Source organism: Clavelina lepadiformis, chromosome 5 (genome assembly GCF_947623445.1).
Source record: "Clavelina lepadiformis chromosome 5, kaClaLepa1.1, whole genome shotgun sequence".
NCBI lineage: Eukaryota > Metazoa > Chordata > Ascidiacea > Aplousobranchia > Clavelinidae > Clavelina > Clavelina lepadiformis.
Genome location: NC_135244.1, coordinates 6,107,975 through 6,129,049, shown reverse-complemented (window position 1 = coordinate 6,129,049; position 21,075 = coordinate 6,107,975). Strand labels below are relative to the sequence as shown.

At 35.9% G+C, this 21,075-nt stretch overlaps 5 protein-coding genes across 7 annotated transcripts; 2 read left to right on the top strand and 3 right to left on the bottom strand.

Annotated features, from left to right (window-relative positions):
* Positions 1 to 1,246: 1,246 nt before the first annotated feature.
* LOC143458905 (uncharacterized) lies at positions 1,247 to 3,823 on the top strand. The gene is made up of 6 exons (XM_076955811.1): positions 1,247 to 1,353; positions 1,455 to 1,598; positions 1,806 to 2,019; positions 2,157 to 2,227; positions 2,333 to 2,868; positions 2,976 to 3,823. Exons 1-5 carry the CDS (start codon positions 1,247 to 1,249, stop codon positions 2,337 to 2,339), a joined length of 543 nt encoding a protein of 180 aa, XP_076811926.1. The 3' UTR covers positions 2,340 to 2,868; positions 2,976 to 3,823.
* Positions 3,824 to 4,200: 377 nt separating this feature from the next.
* Positions 4,201 to 16,306, bottom strand: LOC143461140 (transmembrane protein 243-like). 2 transcript variants are annotated; one of them, XM_076958944.1, is made up of 4 exons: positions 16,296 to 16,306; positions 6,423 to 6,535; positions 5,983 to 6,141; positions 4,201 to 5,207 (listed from the first exon to the last, which is right to left on the bottom strand). In XM_076958944.1, exons 2-4 carry the CDS (start codon positions 6,483 to 6,485, stop codon positions 5,049 to 5,051), a joined length of 381 nt encoding a protein of 126 aa, XP_076815059.1. In that variant the 5' UTR covers positions 6,486 to 6,535; positions 16,296 to 16,306; the 3' UTR covers positions 4,201 to 5,048. The 2 variants fall into 2 exon arrangements, with proteins under 2 accessions (XP_076815059.1, XP_076815058.1); XM_076958943.1 differs by lacking the exon at positions 16,296 to 16,306 and having other exon boundaries at positions 6,423 to 6,563.
* LOC143461133 (DNA polymerase subunit gamma-1-like) lies at positions 6,566 to 11,229 on the bottom strand. Its single transcript, XM_076958931.1, has one exon. The coding sequence runs from the start codon at positions 10,676 to 10,678 to the stop codon at positions 7,223 to 7,225; it is 3,456 nt and encodes a 1,151-aa protein (XP_076815046.1). The 5' UTR covers positions 10,679 to 11,229; the 3' UTR covers positions 6,566 to 7,222.
* LOC143461138 (TELO2-interacting protein 2-like) lies at positions 13,883 to 16,129 on the top strand. Of its 2 annotated transcripts, XM_076958941.1 has the most exons (6): positions 13,883 to 14,590; positions 14,786 to 14,989; positions 15,107 to 15,331; positions 15,455 to 15,625; positions 15,732 to 15,879; positions 15,976 to 16,129. In XM_076958941.1, exons 1-6 carry the CDS (start codon positions 14,007 to 14,009, stop codon positions 16,111 to 16,113), a joined length of 1,470 nt encoding a protein of 489 aa, XP_076815056.1. In that variant the 5' UTR covers positions 13,883 to 14,006; the 3' UTR covers positions 16,114 to 16,129. The 2 variants fall into 2 exon arrangements, with proteins under 2 accessions (XP_076815056.1, XP_076815054.1); XM_076958939.1 differs by having other exon boundaries at positions 15,732 to 16,129.
* LOC143461137 (translation factor Guf1, mitochondrial-like) lies at positions 16,239 to 21,036 on the bottom strand. Its single transcript, XM_076958938.1, has 13 exons — positions 20,823 to 21,036; positions 19,330 to 19,484; positions 19,065 to 19,190; positions 18,784 to 18,942; positions 18,320 to 18,593; positions 17,876 to 18,118; positions 17,632 to 17,748; positions 17,267 to 17,439; positions 17,049 to 17,182; positions 16,796 to 16,887; positions 16,594 to 16,723; positions 16,492 to 16,528; positions 16,239 to 16,410 (listed from the first exon to the last, which is right to left on the bottom strand). Exons 1-13 carry the CDS (start codon positions 21,034 to 21,036, stop codon positions 16,282 to 16,284), a joined length of 1,983 nt encoding a protein of 660 aa, XP_076815053.1. The 3' UTR covers positions 16,239 to 16,281.
* Between the last annotated feature and the right edge of the window lie 39 nt (positions 21,037 to 21,075).

Sequence of the window (21,075 nt, the reverse complement as noted above, 5' to 3'; positions counted from 1 at the left end):
AAATCTAGTCCTACTGCAAGTCTAGTTAAAAATAAGCTTCAGCAGAGCCATTATTTTTCATAGGGACAGGTGCTATCTGGCGAGTAATAAAAAAGCAGGAGCAAGGAGTCTACCAATATCCTGACCAGGAGCAGAGTAAGACTGGGTGGGGCCCAAGACAAAGTTGAGTCAGTGGCCCTTTGGTAAAATCAATCGTTATTTTAGTACATTACTAAGTAACTTGATATTGCCGTATACATACTTAAATTTTACTCAACAATCTCTCGTGATATACTTAATGATACCATGGTAAAGTAAAGCAGAAGTTTCGAAAAACTTTTCGTGGGAAATTGTCACAAAGACACTTAATTCATATCAAAAGCATTTCGTTCTACATCAATTTAATCAATCGATCATATGCAGACAGTGGAATGGTTGCAAATATTTTCAATGATTTTGTCTAGACAAGCAAAAAATAGATTTCTTTAATTTACTAACAACGTGACAAATTACAAGTATGGACGGAAAATTATGTGTCATTTTTGTCGCACCGCTTTAAGAAGTTTTTAAAATCCCTTCGGACTGAGCTTTTATGATCCAGAAAAATGTCTCTTCCGCTTACCCTTTTGGCTTTAAGAGCAAGAGTGAGGAACAGGCTAAAAATAGGTCTTTCAGAATCTAAAAGCTGAGATAACATTTGGCTTCCAACCCTCCCTTCCGGAAGACTTTGAACATCCCTGGGGTAGGTGCCATTTTATAAGTGTTCAGGTCGTACCTCACAAGACTTACAAACATTTTTCGAAGCTCTACAAACACATAAGCCAACCACTCATGATATTGGTTAGTCTTGAATGTGGCGTTTGTCGACGATATTTTGTGGATACTTCTATAACAATTGTTCCAAATCTTTACATCTTGCTTCCTTTAAGCCAGGGGTGGGCAACATACGGCCCGCGACGGGATTTTGAGCGGCCCGCAGACAGTTTCCGGTCTTACATGATAATGTGGCCTGCGGCCACATTCTGCCGCAATCCCTGTATTGCGTCACTGAATAAGTCCAAGTTTGCCAACCTGAGAAAGATGGCCATAAATCTACTTGTTCTGTTCGGGTCTACATACATTTATGAGCAAACATTTTCGACCATGAACATTAATAAGACCAAGCTGCGTTCCAATCTATTCAGGAATCCGGCCCGCCAAGTACTTCATTTTCTCATATCAGGCCCGCCGACCGAAGAAGTTGCCCGCCCCTGCTTTAAGCCAAACAATGGACACAAATTTTACTATTGTAGCTAAAAAGTGCCCAGCCATAGTGATTCAACGTTATATGATAATTGCGTTAAAATATCGTAACAAATCACTCTTGTCTGACCTGTAACCAGGCTAAAATTGTTCACGAACAATACTTTCTCTATTGGGTGATCAACTAACTTAGCATACGTAGGGTGGTAGTTGGATCTCCACCGGTGCTGAAGCATCTCGTTTTGCTCGCTTTTGGTTTCGAAGACATTTTATACAACATGCAGGCTTTCGCCTGGCAAGGAGCATATCAGAGGAAACAATGTCTCCGGCAATTGTCGTCGACACACCGGTGTACAATTTGGATACAAAATCTTTAGGTAATACGTCGTAGATATACCCGACTGTCTTACAGTAATGCAAAGTTACAATAAAACAAGGTCGATTTGCCTTTAGTTCAATGCTGATGGCGCAGTAACAGTTAAACCCAACTTTGCGTGACCCACAACATAACAGCACAAAATTAAGCAACTACAAAATTAGGGCGTAACAATAATCTTGTCGGTTCAATATCATGGAATTTTCAGGTACTGTGTGCGTAACTCTCTTTACGTGAGCGACACAGAAGACAATGTTGCAACGTTTATTAACGAACAGTGTGGCAAGCAATCGAACAAAACCCTAGCGATTTTCAAAAGGATTTGCGCACTCGCGAACCAGAGTTGTTACAAGAGCGGAGTGCTTTTGGTTGGCTGTGGACCTAGACGACTTTGGTTTGAGTTGTCGGCAGTTTGCGACAAGGTAGATTAGTAGAATTTTCCATCGACTATTATCCGACCATCTAATGACCATTTTATGTTTTGTGGTGAATACTTTCGGAATGGGTTTTCTAAGCTCCTTGCTGCATCTATCGACCTTACTCCTATCTATCACTGCAGGTTATCGCTTGTGACACTTCTTCACGTTGCAAACGAGTTAAAAGCAAACGGACTGTATCACGGCAATGCAGGTGAGGCCGACGAGAAGAATCTTTGCTGGTTGTTTTGCATATTCCTACTGTATAAAGAAAACTAGAGTACCAGCCGTTTGAAACACCTTCACGTTTAACGTTTAGGAAATGACGTCGTTACTAAGAATGGAATTCATGTGATTGCAATTCCGGAGGACGCAAACCCATAGCGTGTGGAATTCAAATTGGTAAGCTGTCAAACAATACTATGTCGCTTAAAAGTAACAACTTATTAGCGCAGTGGTTTCCAATTTTTTTCTACCTACTTTAGTTTCGGCGTTAAGATAAAACCAACACAAATAGGCCTGCAGCCCTGTACATTAAAGTGTGACAAAATGATTTTGTTTGTCCTCAAAACATGCACGGTGCAATTTTTGTAAAATTACTAAACTATTTCTGTTGACAGAAATGATATTTTGCTTTCAGATATTGATTGACTTGAGTTTCCAAGTGTAATAAGTTGACTTGGCTTGGTTCGAATTAAATAATCGATCACTCCGTTTTTGCTTATCGAGATACTAATATCATCTACAAATTTTCACTAACTTATGCACGAATTTAGCTAACATGGATTCCGTTCGAACTCAAAGACTTCAATGTTGTGATCAACACTATACTCGACAGGGCTCAGAACCCAAGAGGTAACGCACAGTTTTTACATTTTATTAAATCCTAGTAATGTACTTGGATAAAATTTTAGAAGTGGTATAAAAAGTTGAATTCTTGAACTATTTTCTGTATTTGTTAGCCTGGTTACTTCGAATGAAAGAACTGGTAACCAGCGGTAGAAATGGTCGCGCGATTGTTGTCAGCAAACAGTGGAAACCTGAGCATCTGAGAAAAGATTTTGAACCAAGCTTACAACTGCTGATGGAAGAAGAACATGAAGCAGACGATGGCATTACATGTTTCTTGTCTGTGTGGGGGAAAGCACCTGTTGATGAAGCTGAAGTTTAGTCGCTAAGGCTAAAGCATTTCTTTGGTTGTTTTAAAACTTGTAATTAAGCATTGAAATAGATTATAATAGCTTCACTTCTTGACATTACTGTAAGCTTAGATACGCAAATTAACATTGCATGATGCTTTGCAGACAATGTTATGCGGCATGGTTGCAGTGCCAGAGGTGGGCAGTCGGTGCACGTGCTGTTTCGAAAAAGTAGTTTGATACTTTTTGAATACAGAACGCTGTTGCAAATGTAATTTTTTCCCCAATTCGGGCCCAGCTACAGGTTATTCTTGGTCAAAACATATGTGGCCTCACTTCTTGCAGCTTCGATAGACATTTGTTCATTAAAAAAGCTCATCGAATGGTAATAGTTGGCATTTAACCCTATCCATACCGGGCTCGCGACTTTGCCATTTTCACTAGGTGTGGCCGACCCCGCACACACATTTTTAATAGTTAATTACTCGAAAACTATACATCATAATTGTAAAGCAAAAGAAAGTGAATTTAGTGTAAATTAAGTATTTCCACAAATGATACATTTCTAGAAATTTTTCTTGTTACGCCGCGCCCCCGCTGTGCGGAAAACCAGCTGACCGCGAGAAGAGAATAGTTAGTCGAGTTAGTGGTGCGTAAATGAGTAAACGATTCGCTTCAATGCGGAGAGAGAGCAAAATTATGAAAATATCTCAAAAATTACAAACTCCAATTTTATAAAACAAACATGGACAGATAGCTGAACATTTTTTAGGAAAAGTCACCAAATTTCAAGTTTCTACAGCAAACAATGCGACTGTATGCCACGTTTTGCTGTGACTGTGTGCGGGAGAAGCCACACCTAGTGAAAATAGGGTTAAGTGTCATGAAAATAAACTTTTGAAAAACATACTTCTTATAAACTTGAAATACTCACTTGAAAAATATCGAGATCGACTAAAACTTCTTAAAAAATAATTTGATACAAGGATTCGGTACTTTTCTCCAAAAGTATTGGTATAGGCACTGAAAAAGTAATTCACCACTATAGTGCCATGGTACTGCCCACCTATGTACAGTACAAATTGTAATCGTTTGTAAACACATGAAATTATTTTGCAGAACAAAATGCTGTTACCTGTTTATTTACAGCAATTACTTGTGTAAATTCTTCCTTATAGGAAGTAGTATTTTTTCTGCAGTTGCAGATATAGCTAAACTATATGAAGCTTTTCGAATTTGTACTTGAAGTTTCATCAACTAAACGCTGTACTACATATCCATAGGCTTAAGAAATAATGGTGTCGTACCAATACAAAGCTTGCGACATTTAACGGAAAATATAAAACAATTGTTTATCCAGTTACGAAGTTGTTATGTAAAAACTGATCGATCAGTTCTGCTAAGGCATGGGTTGAGCTTCAATGTTTGTGTTAAACAGCACTGCGAGATAATTGCAAAGTGGAAAATAAATCAACATGTAGCACGCTCAGAACAAACAAAATGAACACAAGGAAACTTGTAATTGATAATCTTAACTTCTTACATGGTACTTTGATTTAATTTACTCAAGGTAAGCTTTAGATGAGTGATTGTCATGAAGGCAGGTGCTTTCAGTGTCGAATTACTACTGTATTGGCAAAATTACTTAATAACTACTGCAATAAATATCTTTTAGGGTCAGATCAATAACCCACAAAAATATGTTCATATCCTGGTAAAGTATTCCTTGAAAAAAATGCATAATATTCACAGTGACAATAATGAGGCACAAAATGGGCAATAGATCATAGTATTTGCAGACACGGCAAAAATTAAAATCACAATTACAACTACAGTATTAGAAAAGTATGACAAAAAGCATTGCACTTGCAAGTGAAGATAACTTTGAACTAGCTCTTAAACTCTGTCAGAAGTTTGATTGCAAGTATTCAAGCCAAGTTCGTCACCGTGATAATATAAGTTTGCACAGACACAAAGAAGCACAATTACAATAGAATTGTAATATATCATTTTCCGAAATTTGGGATCAACATCTCCTTGTCGGTACCAGTAAATCTGCAATTAATTAATTACTTTGTAAATAAATTTTTAAAAGTTGAGCGTCAACTATTTAAGGAACAAAACCAAATCACATTTTTTACTGGACTTGGGCAGCAAAACTTGTACAAAACTGCAGTTTTCATAATGTTTTCCCATAATACACATAAAAGTGATAGGTGCATTTAATGTAAAAAAAAAACGTTTCAATTTGTCATTTTAAACGATTTTGTTAGCTCTCTGGTGCTACTTTCCCATGTACCTGGAAATTGCTTATTAAGTCATTAGCAACTGGTTGCATAGTACTATTCTGGATATAATACAACTCTTACTAAATACTTTAACAAAAAGAATATATGGAATATTGGCAAACATAAAAATGGTTTCCTGGGTTCTCGACTTGCGACTTCCTGTGATATTCCACCCACAGCAATGTTATTGCATCACAAAAGTGGGAGACTGTATAATTTCGCAAGATGCTAGTAATTAACGTTGGTATGACAACCAGTTGACACTTTGCTTTGGCATCATTGCATTTTGAGATAGTGCAAGCAGCTACCCAACAAGCACTTCACCGGAATTCTCGATTATGTAAAATGCATTTTAATAAGCATTTTGCCGCGACTATTTAACTACCTTTGAGTTATATGAAAGTTAAGCGAAGTTATGTTATCAAACCTCAACCGCGTATTGTTTACAGTGCCATACACTGCTTTCTATAAAGGTTAAACTTAGCAGCCGGTTAATTGTGTATTAAACACTTTCATATCAAATGAATAAAAACTCATCATACCAGTGTTAACAGAGATGCACAGACAAGAGCAATGCAGACTGCAAAGAAGATGCTGAGAGGATTGATGTGATGTGGGTCAGGAAAAACGAAAGCACTGATCAGAGTAGCTGTTACAAGCAGGGAGGTAATTAGTCCAACTACAAGATTCAAAAGCCTTTCCTGAATAAACAGCTTTCGTTAATCTTTTGGCAAACAGCAGCCGAAAGCCAGCTAGAAGTTCATACTTGGTAAAAGTAAAGAGTCAATTAAAATATATAATATGTATCTACGCATAATAACACAAATAATATTTACCATTCTAAGCTACACGGTACATTTGATCTGGTGCATATATATATCTGCAATCTGCATATTTCAGGTACTTTACATTTTGATATTATGAAAACTATTTGATATGTTCAAAGGCAATTACATACTTATCGTACATTAAATGAACTTACCCTTCGAGTGCTAACACCAAACAAAGGACGATCCATGTCATCTTGTACTGTGTATGCAATCATATTTGCTTTCAACTATAACATCACAAGTTTTAACACCAGAATTATCAACAAAGTTTCATAGGTCTAATTCAAAAAATATATCTGAAAATAATGTAGAATTATTTGATAAAAAGTCATTGTTTAGTAGATATTTTGGCACTGAAAATTGTATCGATGTTTGACTGAAGGCTTTTTGTGGCAGTTCCATACTTAATAGCAAAAGAATAAAAGTATACAGAAAGAAAAAGGCAAAATCATGCTAAAACACTGAACAAGTTTGCAACAATAGTAATGAAATACAACAATAAATTTAACTGAAATGAACAAAGGGAGTATATCCAAAATGTAATCAAAGCAAGAACTGGATAACTTTCAATCAACAGAACAAGAAATAAAAACAATTCAAGCAAAGGAGATTATAAAACTGACACTGATTAAGAAATCGTATGAGTGAATAATCACAAAATACAATTATGAAAAAACTACACGGTTACATTCCCTGTAAGTTCAACTACAAGTAATGGCAGTGGGATTTACAAAAGCAAAAACAAATTGGATACAATGTAAACTAATGTATCCATGCAGCTGGAATGTTCTCCAAATAAAAAAAACGAACTGGTAGAAATGAAAAACAGCAACATGATATCAAGAAAACAACAGTACAAATGTTTAATTACAGGTAATATAACAACCTGTTAAGCAGGAACAATCAAAATTAAGCAACTCAAAAATGATACTGCATTTTCCTCCCTGAAAAACTATTCACATCTCTCACGACTTGTAACCAGCAATCCCTGATCAGTCTTTTTGAGAATATCAACAATATCCAGTGATTCTCCAAGTGGTATTCCATATTTATTTTGCAATCCACTGGGGTTTGATGGTGTGAAACAATCATCAGATGACTCTTTTCTTATCACTTGATCGATTTCAACAGAACTGAAAAAAGCAACACTAAACGGAAGGTCATGCATACCCAACTTGTGAGCAAACATGCTACGAGTGAGCAGGTTTGATATGTTTAAAGCTAGTGCAATTTTATAGCTGTCCTTTGATGAAACCATGTAACGAACCTCATCATGAATGCTGATTAGGAATCGTGCATTTAGTTCGTATTCATTTATCAACCAACGCATGGCTACTAGAAGCAAGTGCAGGTAGTCTACTGCCGAGCTCTGCACAACCCAATTCATTCTTCCAGGCAGGAAGTTACTTTGTACCTTACTAGGCAAAAGCGAACGAGTAATTTTGCATTTAAGCACAGGAGTTTCCGGTGATTTACTGGTTGCTACCTGTTCAAGTTTATTAAACATGTGCGACTCTATTCCATCGTCCCACTTTCTTCCACAGATTAGATCATTGTTATTTACAGACTTGAATTGTCCGAATTTCTCAGATGCTGCTGCCTTTATTCGTGCTACATCTTCATATGACGCCCAGCCTGTCCGTTTAGCTGTAGGACAAATTGAAACATTCGTCTTTTTCACAAACCATAAAGCATCATAACTTAATTTATACTTAAGCTGGCCTTTTGTCATTTTGTAGAGATCGTTAATTTTCTTGGCTGCAACATCTTTAGGTACGTTTTTGTTGTTTTGCATGTAAGCTCTCAATAAAGACTGCTTTCCAGCGCCATACATACGAGCATAGTTGAAAACCTTTGCAGCATTACGACTTGTACCAATAGTTTTGGCGGTTTTACTGTGAAGGTCAGTACCGTCACGCTTGTTACCACGCAACGTCATCCAAGAAAGAGCTGTGCACCCATGTTCACCAATAAATGAAGCATCCCCAAACAAAGATGCAATCCACAATTCCTCGGAGTCAACATCAGCTCCAACGAACTTGAATCCAGGGGGTGCCTGGACCATACACTTTAACTCACTGCCAATTCGATCTGGCTGTATGTTGCTTGCTGTCAGCCAAGTTCTTTCGACAGCTCTCCTCGATACAGTTCCACACACTGCAGCCTGAGGGACAATTGCACCGCAGTCAAGTTCTTTGTTGTAGCTAGCATCCTGTGTAATGCTTGATGGTAAAACACTTTCAGTAAGATTAATCCTCATCTGAGATAAAATCCTGTTTTGGCTAGAGCGCCAGTAGGAACACATTTTATTTATTTCAAGACATCTCATGGCACTGGCTGAATCAGCTGAACTAAGAAATCCTGTTTCTATGTGGCCAATGAAGTCATGTGAAAGTGGGCTTCCAACATTATTTTCTATTCCATTTTTGTGGGGTAGTTTATGAAAAAAATCATTGTTGGGCAAGCCTTGGACGTTTTCAGCAGGGGTATGGATAAAACCTGTTTCAGAAAATCCATTGCCATTTTGATTAATTTCTTGTAACGTGTTTTCTGCTTCATCTGAATCTATGAGCTTGGAGAGAAGAGCTTTTTCTTCAGCCTGAGGCACCAAGTAACCCCATCCGAGTTTTTCCTGATAATGCAATGGATAACCAAGCCAAGTCATGCGCAAAAGTTTTGGTGTCATTCGTGTCAGTGTGGATAATTTTGACGCATCGAGGCTCCATTCAGCATCATTTTCCTTGAAGCATAACTCGCTATACCACTTTGGACATCCAGGCATATGTGTTCTCACTTTCGGGAGGCGGTTGGCAGTTATTCTTAACTTGTTTACAATTGAATTTGGATTGTTGTGCTTATAACAATCATTAGGTTCACAGGACTTTCCTAACTGACTGAGCTCGTCCAGAGCATAAGTAGTCGAATTGGAAAGAAAAGTCTTAAGCTTTCTTATATGCTTTTCAGGCTCCAATTGAAAATTCTTTCGAGGTGATTTTAAAAGCTTTATGTTTTGTGTATTCCAGTTGACATCCCATAACCACTTGTCATTTTCATAATTTTTGTTTTGAATTAAATGACAAGCATCATTCATTAATCCCTGCAAATGCCGTTTAAGCTCCAATGTTAATCCCTCATATTCATCTTCACATGACCTGATGTATCTATTCCAGTTACCATTTACTGGTAAATACATAGAACCCATTTCTAACATACCAGCAAAAGTGACCACATGAGGAAAATGCTCGAAGAAAAGTGGTGTTAAAACACGAAGCACATTGTAAGTTGCATAAACATCAGATGCACAGTACGCCATTAACTCATTGAACTGAATTTGAACATCAGACAAATTTCCTTTAACAAACGTGTCTCTTATAGACTTCTCAAGGCTATTCCCACAATAAAATTTATGAACGTCACTCAAATTGTTAAGTGAACCTGCTTGCACCCAACTTTGACTTAATGTCGTTTTCTTGTTCTCATCTTGATCCGTTGCTGACTTCCCTGAAAGTGACATAGATCGCTGTTGGCTGTTGAAACCACTGATGGCTATGTGCATGCTCATGGTATCAAGAAATCTCACATTCGTTGCTTGGGGATAATACTGTTCCTTTATTCGGGCACGATCATAACTGACATTATGTCCTATAATAAGCTTTTTTGGTGTGTTTTTGGGATCGGAAATTGCTAGTTCTCTTGGTTCCATAGGAACTAAAGAATCTAGATTATTGCCAAGATCATTTTTATCATCAAATAAATGTTGACTAGTCCAAGAAAACCAAGCATCTTCAGATACTGCAGTTGCAATAATTGGAACATCTGAAATGCTACTTAAAACTTCACAGTCAAACACTAACACTGAACTATCAGGAAAATCAACTGAAAAGATTTCAAATTCTCCATTTTCTTTAGAAACATACTTCGTCCAACCCCGCTTTTTAACCCATGTATCCTTTTTGGGCATTTTTGGCAAGTTACAAGATAAGAAGCTATGCAGAGCTAATGCATAAGGACTTGCTTGCTCCTTTGCAATGTTTTCAAAGTGTTCATTGATGTTTTTTCCTTTAATTTCTGGAAGTTTAAAGTTTAGATCGGGCAGTTTTTCAGGCTCCTGTCCCCACAGTTCAAACTTTGAAAGATGTTTAATGCACTCTTCCAGCATATCATTTTGACATAGACTTAAATGTCCATCCACATAGCTTTGTTTAAATATTTGTCTGTGAAGACCTTCTGGTAGCATTTGTATCCCCACTGGATTATATCTTGGCTCATTTTTATTGTTGGTATTACCAACAAAAGTGTTTTTCTTTTTTCCGCAAGATGCAGAGTAAAACCTAACTGCACATTTATTCCAGGCTTGTTTTGATATATATCTACAACAATGGCTTTGTCTAAAACATATCCCAGTCATACCTATTTGCTACAGACACAGTTCTTAAATGTATCAGTTATCATGTAACACAAACCCATATTTGCAAAATCAATTCCCACAAGAACAAGTTCCAGATCTACTATCCTCTGTCTTAAATACTATGGTAGTGTTTCTGGCGCTCTATCTTTCTGTTTCAGCCATCGCCTGGCAGAATGTTAATTAAATTATTTTCGTTAATCGCTGAAAAAAGCAATAGCAATTATTAAATATTTTATATATCAATCATGAATGTCTTAAAACAATGATACCAGTAACACACCACAGGTCATTTGATTTTAAAAGAAACAAAAATTTCAACTTTTGGAACCACCCTATTTTTTACTTGCTTGAATGATTCTATTTTCTAAGGTGAATGGTGAAAATCAGATTAGCGGTTTTCGAGTTATGGGCAAAAACTTTTTTGACGACTAAGTGGCTTTAAATCAAGGAGCAACAAATCAAATCAAGAAGCCTGGAATACTCTTGTGTTTTGTAAGTTGTTGTATTGATGCTCCAATGCTAACAGTTCTGATGACTAGTGATACTTATGTTACGCTTGCCATAGACACTTCCAAAGTCAAAAGGAATGTTTGTTTATGAAGTCACTTTGTACGATAATGAATCACAGTGAAAGTAACAACTGGAATACTACAACTACAAGTTTGTGGCAATATGACGCAATAATATTTAATTGCGGTACTAATCAATGTAGCAGTCAAAAGCAGGTATTTTTTGTTTTACGACACACAAATTCTAAGGGCGTCTTTGCATGCACGATTTCTCATGGAAAACTGCCTTACTTTGCAGTCAAGGTAGCTGGCTTGGTAGCGGAGCGATAAGAGCGCTGGGCTTGCGATCAGCAATAATGCGGCCTGTGTTCGTCTGTTCGATACCCAGTGGTGCTACCGTTGTGATGCCTTTGGGTAAGTAATTAATGATGCTTGCGATATATTAATGAATCAGACTTTGCACGATGACTATAGCTTGGTAAGTCGTGCAAAAACCAAGCACTATAAGTCCGAGCATAAAGATTAAATTAATTATTTTTAATAGTATTAAGAGACCCTTTTGACTTATGTTTTAACTTAATTTACCTGTTGAGTTATCTAACTCTATTGTTGCGTGCGGTTAGAATACTCTAATCTTTTGTCGGCCGAAAGGTTTTAATATTACAACAGAAACAGTTTACAAGAAAAGGTTTTTATTATAGGTGCTAGGCACTTTCTCAATATTACGAATAACCAAGAACATAAGTACTGTAATACTATTGCTTTTAAGATGTCTATTGAGTGGCAATCATCATGGCTAGCTTAGACAACTCATCTGTTGATTTCGATGATTCACTTGGCTAACTCTCTGCTCGTCTTTTCTGGTCACTGATAAAAATGCAAGCTTTGTAGTGTGTAGATGGGTAGTTGACATGTGCGATGTGGTAAACAACAGGTGTCAGGTGCATGGGGAGTTAAAATAAGCTTCTTACAAAAAATCATATATTTGTAAATGTCAATCAGTTGGAAAACGCATTGCAAGAAATGGTTCAATGTTATTAGAAAAAGCCACCCAAGCCGCTGCAAGTATACCATGATGTTACCTCAGAGTCGAGCAAGCGAACGTCATTTACGTCCCATTGGCTTATAAGGATGTAGAGATCGCTGTAGACCAGGGGTGTCAAACTCAATCGCACCAAGGGCCAAAACTGAAAACTTATTTAACACCGCGGGCCGAAAGGACAAAACTTGATTAAACGTTTCGTGACACGAGTACAAGAATTGGAACAGGCAGCGAAACAACACCAAATTTTTGATGTTTTTGACTATTTTTGACTGGGCTATTTTTGATTAGGCTATTCTTCTCTTACATCATTATGTTTCTTTCATCTCCTTGCAAAAGCATTAAAAAATTAACAAACAATAATGAAAAAAGCAGCCCAGATTACTAGTGTTAGAATAAATCGATTTATTCTATCGTATGATGGGGCAACTGCTGTGATGCTGTATTGTGAGATTTGTTAAAATCTTGTTTCTTGCTTGAATAAATTAACTTATACTGTAAAATAATCTCGCGGGCCGGAAATAGTTCAATGTATAAAATAACATTGCGGGCCAAATTTTATTGTAAAGTGGGCCGGATGTGGCCCGCGGGCCGGGAGTTTGACACCTATGCTGTAGACGCACTTACAACAATGCTCCACATACCGTTGTAGCGTGATGTCATAAACATGTAGCGCGTATGTCGCTTTGGCGCGTGACGTCATAAGACAATGCGGCGCGTCAGGAAATTTACGCAATGCTAATGTACTATCCCAGTGGTGGGCAAACTGCGGCTCGCCGGCATGTTTTTTGTGGCTCTTCTAGTCGAATCGTAAAATTCCAAAAAAATTGTAAAGGCTACGAAGAGTACTGTTTATGAACGTTTCTCTCTTTTTCTTTTCTTTATTTAGGCCAGCATTTCCTTAATGACGTAACAGTAGAGATAGAATCCGAAGATTTAGTTAACAGCAAGTCAACGCAATTTCATTGCTAAGACATTAAGCTTTACCTCAGTTTAGCCTACTTAAATACACTGCAAAACGATGACATCTAATGCTAATACATTTACCGTTTTTGTATTGAAGTAATTTTGAGGCTCTTTGGTACCTATATTTTTTGCAAATGGCTCTTCTATTGAATACATTTGCCTACCTCTGTACTATCCGTTTGACAACTCATCGGCAGCTATTTGTTATTATTGTTTATTCAAAAAAAATTTTAATGCAAAAGCTATGTTTTTTGTTATACGTATTTAATGGGTTAAAAGTTGTTATAGTTATTTGTGACAACAGCATACATTATGCAGTTCAATATATGCATTAAAAATATAGGGTAGGAAGAAAATACAAAATTTTATTGAGTTACTTTTTTTGCCTAAATGGTGGGGGACGAAAAAATTGTGTTGACGCTGGTGATCGCAACGTAAACCATAAATCTATAGCAAATAAGATATAGAAGCTCTGTTTTTTTAACAATTTTTTCTTTTTAGTACAAGATACCATCTATTAAAAATGATATATATACATTTTTAACAATTAATTATAACTTTTTGTGTATTTTTCTAACACATTTGTTTTCTCCAACTTTTGATGCAACAACATGATAAAAAAAAACTTTCTTAGGGTAATCCCCATAAATGTTACCATTGTCCTCCTTTCTTGTGGAGTTTGTGAAATTGGTGAGATATTATGTGTTCAGCAAACTGGTTTTGTTGAATCGTTTTTACAAAGTTAATGCTGCATAAATACGCTAAAAGTATTAAAAAGAAATCGGTTAGGATTTTCTGATCATTGTAGAATATGATCGCCAAGAGGTTGGAAGAAATATGCACAAAACTTTCCAGAGCTTCTTTGTCCAAAATCGATGAAGAAAATGAAATCCTATCTTTTTGTGATGAAGTTTTGAATGATAAAATTGTTGCCTCGCCTGTGATTGACAATCATGATGATTTAATTTTGTTCGTGGATCACGTTGGAAACTTACTCACAAAGTCATTGTATCTTGTGGAACTTGAACCCTTAACCATAGGGGATGCAGAAAGTGGAGAATATACCTTTGCAAGATTACCACTTATTCATTATAGACTGGAAAAACTCTGTGCTATGACAAGTAAAGTTTTAAGTGGCTTACCTGAATCAAGTAAAAGTTACACATCACTTGTACTTAAAAAATGTGGTTCAACCATAGCAAAGACATATTATATATATGGAGATGAAAAAGTGAAATGGTCAACCAAAAAATGCTCAGAATCCGTCCAAAAGTTGCTCCATAGTTTTTTGTGTATTGCCGATTATAAATCGCTCAAAGAATGTTTAAATGATATACCGGTAAGCTGCAGTTTACATCAGCAACTCTTGAAGCAATTTCTGCCATATATGACCAGGTATTGAACAGAAGTATACCATAAAACACTTTTTATGTGTACTCCTTGGTTTTTATGCCATGTATTATATTTATTTACAAACTAAGTTTTCATTTCAAGCAAGCTCTATTGGTTTAAAAAAAAATTTTTTGGGAGTAGGCTGGTTACTAAAGCTAATAAATTTTATTAAAAAACTTGGAACTTTCTGTTCAACAGGGAAAGGTGGAAACTCTATCCAGCCATATGCCATGCATTTAAAAAATTTTTGTTGTGCATTGATGGGGATGCACTTTGTGAAATTTTGCCAATGATTCTTCCAACAATTTTATTATTTACAGATGATTATCAACCCTTTAATGCTCTAAATGGGCTTAACTTATTACATTTGGTACTATCAAATGTACCTGCTGCTGAAATCAGGTACATACTATGATAATAATTATCACAAAATCACATTGTAAGGAATGCATGTAAAGGATTTTTCAACTGCTCAAGTCATAGATAGAAATTTAAAGTTTTATTTTAAATTTTCTCAAGGATGTGTGGGTGGGCTGAAGTTATACATGATGCCATTAGCAAAAAGCTGTATATGAGAGAGCCAGAGATTGTTGATCACACCTTGCTGTGTTTACTCTTGTCCCTGAAAGTTCTGGAGAGGAATCCTGCGAAACCTGATCAGTGCCATAAAATTACACAATATGACAAGATTTTTCAGACAATAATATCATGCATAAACACCTGCACAGACCCAAAACTTCAAAGGTACCTTACACATTTTTAATGAAGACTAATACTATATTCTGTGTCACAAAAACTGTCAAGGAATAAACTGTTTTGCCGTGCTTTTGTTAAGGTTTAATTCATAACACAAATTGTGTTCCACAGGGTTTTCTGGAAGCACATGAGTTCATATAGTAATGTACTTGGCATAACAGTTGCCAGACATTTTAGAGATCTAATACCAGCCATTGAATATCAGCTAGATACACAAGATGAAAAACTTCTCGTTCTCATCTTTCAAACAATACAGACATTGGTGCAGGTTGCTTGGATGAGGTAAGTTTTTTTTTATACACTATGTTACTAAAACTTACATTTGTATGTGTAATGTTAACTGCTACTGATATGTATTTAACTATTGACACTTTTGCTGGTTTTCTAGAATGGGACGTCATTCTCCACTACTCTTAAAACAACTGATCAAATCAATGATACGGCTTAACAACACTAAACAAAATACAAGGTCATGTTTACAAGAACTAAGTAAAACCATTGTGCTTTTATCGACTTGTGATAATGGTGTGTGTCTGGTAAGTATAAAAGCACAGATGAGTTATTTTAATAAAAAATATAACATTTTCTGTTTTAACTCGGAAAAGTATCTATCTACAACGCATTTTTTGCAGGAAACACTTTCGCAACTTAAAGCATCTCCAGAGTTGGAGAAACATTATACTTTAATAACTGATCTTCTGGATGCTGCATCAGTTTCACAGAAAGCAAATTTCAAGGCTAATAAATGGACTGCAAATATTGAAAAATAAAATATCATATAAGCTGTCTATTGGTGCAACTTTTTCTGAACCATAGGCCAAGGAACCCAAAAAAGAATGTAATTGCCATAATCAGGCCCACAGCTGATCCAAGATAGAAATCACCACAGTAGAAAAACATATTAATTATAAATTTAATAGAATTAGCTTAAAGTGCTTTCAGTCATTTTTAATAAGTTTCATAAAAATGTCTTTTGGAAATCTAACGGTGCTAATTTCTTTCAACTTCTTCTGATCAGCTGCATGTTTTCTCAGAAGCTTCAGCTTTCTAGAATAATCGCCGCCATACTGTAGATTACAAAAATAACTTGTAAATAATTCATGTACTTAGAAAATGACACTAAAAACCCTTAAAAATTATTTGCTTACGCATTTAGCTGTAACATCTTTTTTTAAGGCGGGTATTCTGGAAAAAAAATCACAAAAATTAAAATTATGTTGTCGGGAATTATAGCACAATGTGGTACTCACGTTTCACGAGCAAGAATTGTTTTTCCTATGGTTGCTTGGATTGCAACTGGAAAGGGTTCTTTTGGGATGAACTCTTTTAATTTGGCACACATCTTACACCCAATTGTTCTTGCTTTCGATGATGGACAAACTAAAATATATGTGTTTAAGCTAATAACTAAATGATTAAATTAGTCATGGTTCTATGAATCAGACCACTCACCATTGGATAATTCACTAACAACGTCTCCATTCAGACGAAAATCAACTCTCACCAAATTGACAACCTCATACTTGTCTTCTTCATAATCAAAACTATCATAAAATTAAAAAAGCCTGTAAGTCAATTTATGATGATAAAATTAAGGTACATCCCACAATTTGCATTGACTAGTTGGATTGTTGTTTTACGAATTAAATCCTAATGCATAGCAACATAGTAGTAATGTAAGAGATTTTCTGACTGTGTGTCACACCTGGCGTATCCCGATGTCAGTGATTTTAATCTGTCATAAAAATCGATGATAACCTCACTCATGGGCATTCGAAACTGAAGCAGTACTCGTGTGTCACTGATATTTGTGTTGGAAATGGTAGTACCACCTCTTTCCTAAAGCAAAGAATTCATATTTTGCTGTTTCAAAATTAATTTTTAGTACTTGATTAATATTTTTTCATGAAATGTTGGCCATACCAAGCAAAGATTCACTACATCAGCATCAAATTGCAATGGTGTGATTATGGTAGCAATTATCATAGGCTGGGAGTAGTAAAGTACATCAACTTTATCAGGTAACTCTGATGGAGTTTTTACTATAATTTCAGTGGGTTCCTTGATTGATTTCTTCTTGCTGGGCTTTAGCATTGCTGAAATCAAAAAGCATCTAACATTAAATTTACAAAACCAGTAAAGCAAGGCAAGGTGAACTATTTGGTAGCAATTTATTCAAAGAAATGAAATCTATAGCCTTATTCACATGAATTTATATTCATTTTGAAAACGTTTTCTCTTGTACCAAGAAAACAGAGAAGAGACGTTTTTTTCTTGTACTAACATACCTTTGTAGGGAACAGTAGGACAAGTCATGACCGTACTAGCATTAAATTCTTGTTCCAAACGTTGTCGAAAGACATCCATGTGTAGAAGACCTAGGAACCCAATGCGAAATCCAGCACCTTTTGAATTTGAAAGCAGCAGTTGACTTAATAAGCAATTCATTATGTGAACTTTAATTGTCAAACAAAGCAATTTTGTCAGTAAACACTTCACACAACAAAAGACCATACATTAAAAATAACTCACCTAATGCTTGACTACGTGCAGTTTCAATTAAAACGCTCCTGTCATTCAGACTTAGTCGATTCAAGGCTGCTTCAAGCTCTCGATAATCAGTTTGATCAATCGGAAACATGCAACCAAAAACAACAGGTTTCGGCTTTACAAAACCAGGAACAGGTTCTACAGGATGCTTGGGATGATAGAGGGTATCACCAATTTGTGCTTCTGATGTGCTTCTCATTCCACATACAATATAACCCACTTGACCTAAGCAGGTATAAAATACTATTAAAATGTGTGTATGTAAACGCAGATTACCAAAACATATAGTTTCGCATAAGTACTGTCTGTAATGGGCAAACACCGCAAACCCAATGTTGTAAAGTCAACATGGTAATTGAGCCAAGCGAATTTGGAGTAAAATCCAATAACATACAATAGGAAGTGAACTAAAAAATCATTACCAACCTGCATACAAAACTCCAGTGTTTTCACTTTCTGGTCTTAAGACTCCAACATCTTTAACTTCATAGCTCTTTTTAGCTTTGTTGTCTTTGCTTTCCAACCAAGCTGATGTGATGTGGTCCCCTTTCCTAAGTTGTCCTTCCATTACTAAAACATTTGCTATAACACCTCTGTACTTTTCAAAAGTGGAATCAAATAGCAGAGCTTTCAACAGACCACTACTGTCATATGAAGCCTTATCAATGTGATTTGGGGACGGAAGTCTTTCCACGACTGCCTAAGTGAAGATTTAACAGAAATCAATTGTTGTTATCAAACCGATTTGAAACTAGCACATGATCTGTGCGAAAAACTGATCAAGAACAAACTTTTAAATATACTTAATGCATTACAACGGCATCCCAAATGTACTCTACTGTAGGCTACGTAAAAAACCTTAATCAACAAATGAGTAAACCTATTTCAACCTGAAGCACTGATGTCACATTAGTTCCTTTTTTTGCTGACACGGGTATTATGTCATCAGGGTTTATGCCCATCACTTTGTGCATTTCTTGTGAAACTTTTTCGACATTAGCTGTTTTCAAATCAATTTTATTTATTACTGGAATAACTTCCAGTTCATGCTGCAAAAAGAAATTGCTTACTCAGCATTTTGTTTATTTAATGTTAACAAAAAACCCATATGTCATTATCATACCAAGGCAGATCACAAATTTCCAAATAAGCAAACCAAAGCATTGCATACCTCCATTGTGAGATAAAAATTGGCCAAGGTTTGTGCCTGTATTCCCTGTGAAGCATCGACAATCAGCAAGACACCTTGGCAAGCACTTAATGACCTGGATACTTCATATGAAAAATCGACATGACCCTGTTAAGAACAAAGACAAAACTGGGTGACTTCTTGTATATCTATGACTCTATGAATATACAAATTTTCAACAATCAAACATTTTGTTAACAGGATTTCCTGGAAAAACGCTTCATGATGCATAGTAATTCGCTGATACCGGAGTGTCAATCAGATTGAGAAGGTAATCTTCATTGTTATGCCTGTAAATGATCGATGCAGTTTGCGCCTTCACTGTAATGCCTCTCTCTCGTTCAACTTGTAAACTGTCCAAGACTTGTTTGTTTTTATCAGAAGCGGATATAGCTCCAGTCACTAAGACATAAAATTCACACCATGAAGTTTGGTCTAATTCATATATGTTTAAGGTTTCACGTGTGGTAGATTCAAGGAATATAAATATGGTTTCATACTGACATATGATTCATTCTTTTGCTTTTATTATACAGTGAAAGCTTGTTAAAAAGACATCCCTTAATTTGAAATTTTGATCAACTCAAATTTTCATGTCGAAATTAACCAAAAATTGTGATAATGATGTACCAAGATTGACTTGCCATCGTATCAAGGCTAATTTCTGGCGTCCTGTAATTGTTCTCTCATTAATGTGAAATGATAATAATGAATTGATGATGTTAAACGTCTTCTTGATAACTTATTTAAGCCCTATCAAATTTTAACAGATATACATGGCAAAATGATAGAAATGCAGCTTTTAATTTGAAGCTGAGCATAAATTAACTTCTGTCTTTGACATAATGCCAAAAAGCTACCTTGTTGGTGCATGTTTTATGGGATCACGTCAATTGACCGTGAACAAATTCACCGGCCACAATTGGTCGTGGTCAACTGACCGGCAACAAATTGGCCGGCGACACAAATCAACCGCTACGCATTTTATTTTTATTTTTTACGCAAATTAGCATTGTTGTTTATTCAAATTATATGATTTAAGTGATAATATGATTTAAGGTCAGTTGGTTCTAGGTAAATTTACGTCACGGTCAGTTGTCCCCGGTGAGTTTGTTCGCGGTCAATTTCCCACGGTTAATTGTCGTGGAACCATGTTTTATTACACATTGAGAACGTCTTTAGCTTATCACTTTTTACAGCAAAGTAACGTCATAGAACTCGCAACATGATTGACACTTGCATAAGATTGCATGAAGAAACTCACACACAATAAGGTTTTCAAGTTTACATGATGGTAAAAATATGTCAAATCTGAAATGTTGATTTTTACAATGCATTTTTTGTTAACTAGTATTAACATTATTTGCCACCAATTTCATCAACTCAGGATACCTCAAATTTCGAATAACTAGAAGTGATTTTATCAGTCCGTTCAACTTACAGTTAACAAGCTTCCGCTATATTTTAAATGCAGAAGACTTAATACATTGGGGGGTTTGGTAGATAATATTTTTATACACCCGAGGAAGGTACAAAATAGCTGAAGTATTTCATTGCTACTCAGCACTATTAGTAGTCAATTAATTATTCACTAATTTCATCATTTATTGTGTTCCTGTGAGAAAAGTGTATCAATGAGGTATAATATAACTAAACTAATTTTCCATAGGTTAGATAACAGATTATGCTTTTACCTTGCTATTTTTGACAATGTGAAAAACATTATTAACTTAAACCTACCTTCTAGCAAGCGATCAGCCAGTGTGCTTTTTCCGTGATCTACATGAGCAATTATACCAAAATTCCTAACTTGTTCTGGAGGAAATTCAGTTAGATCTATTGGATCCTTTTTCGCATTACTTGTTGTGCTAAGTAACCTACAATGTCTCCTTGCAATGCTTATGTTTGTTTTTAATAAACGTTTGCAAGCAGCGCAAACAGTTACACCTCGCATGACAGTATCCAGGCGATAATATCTTATTATATGCTACCA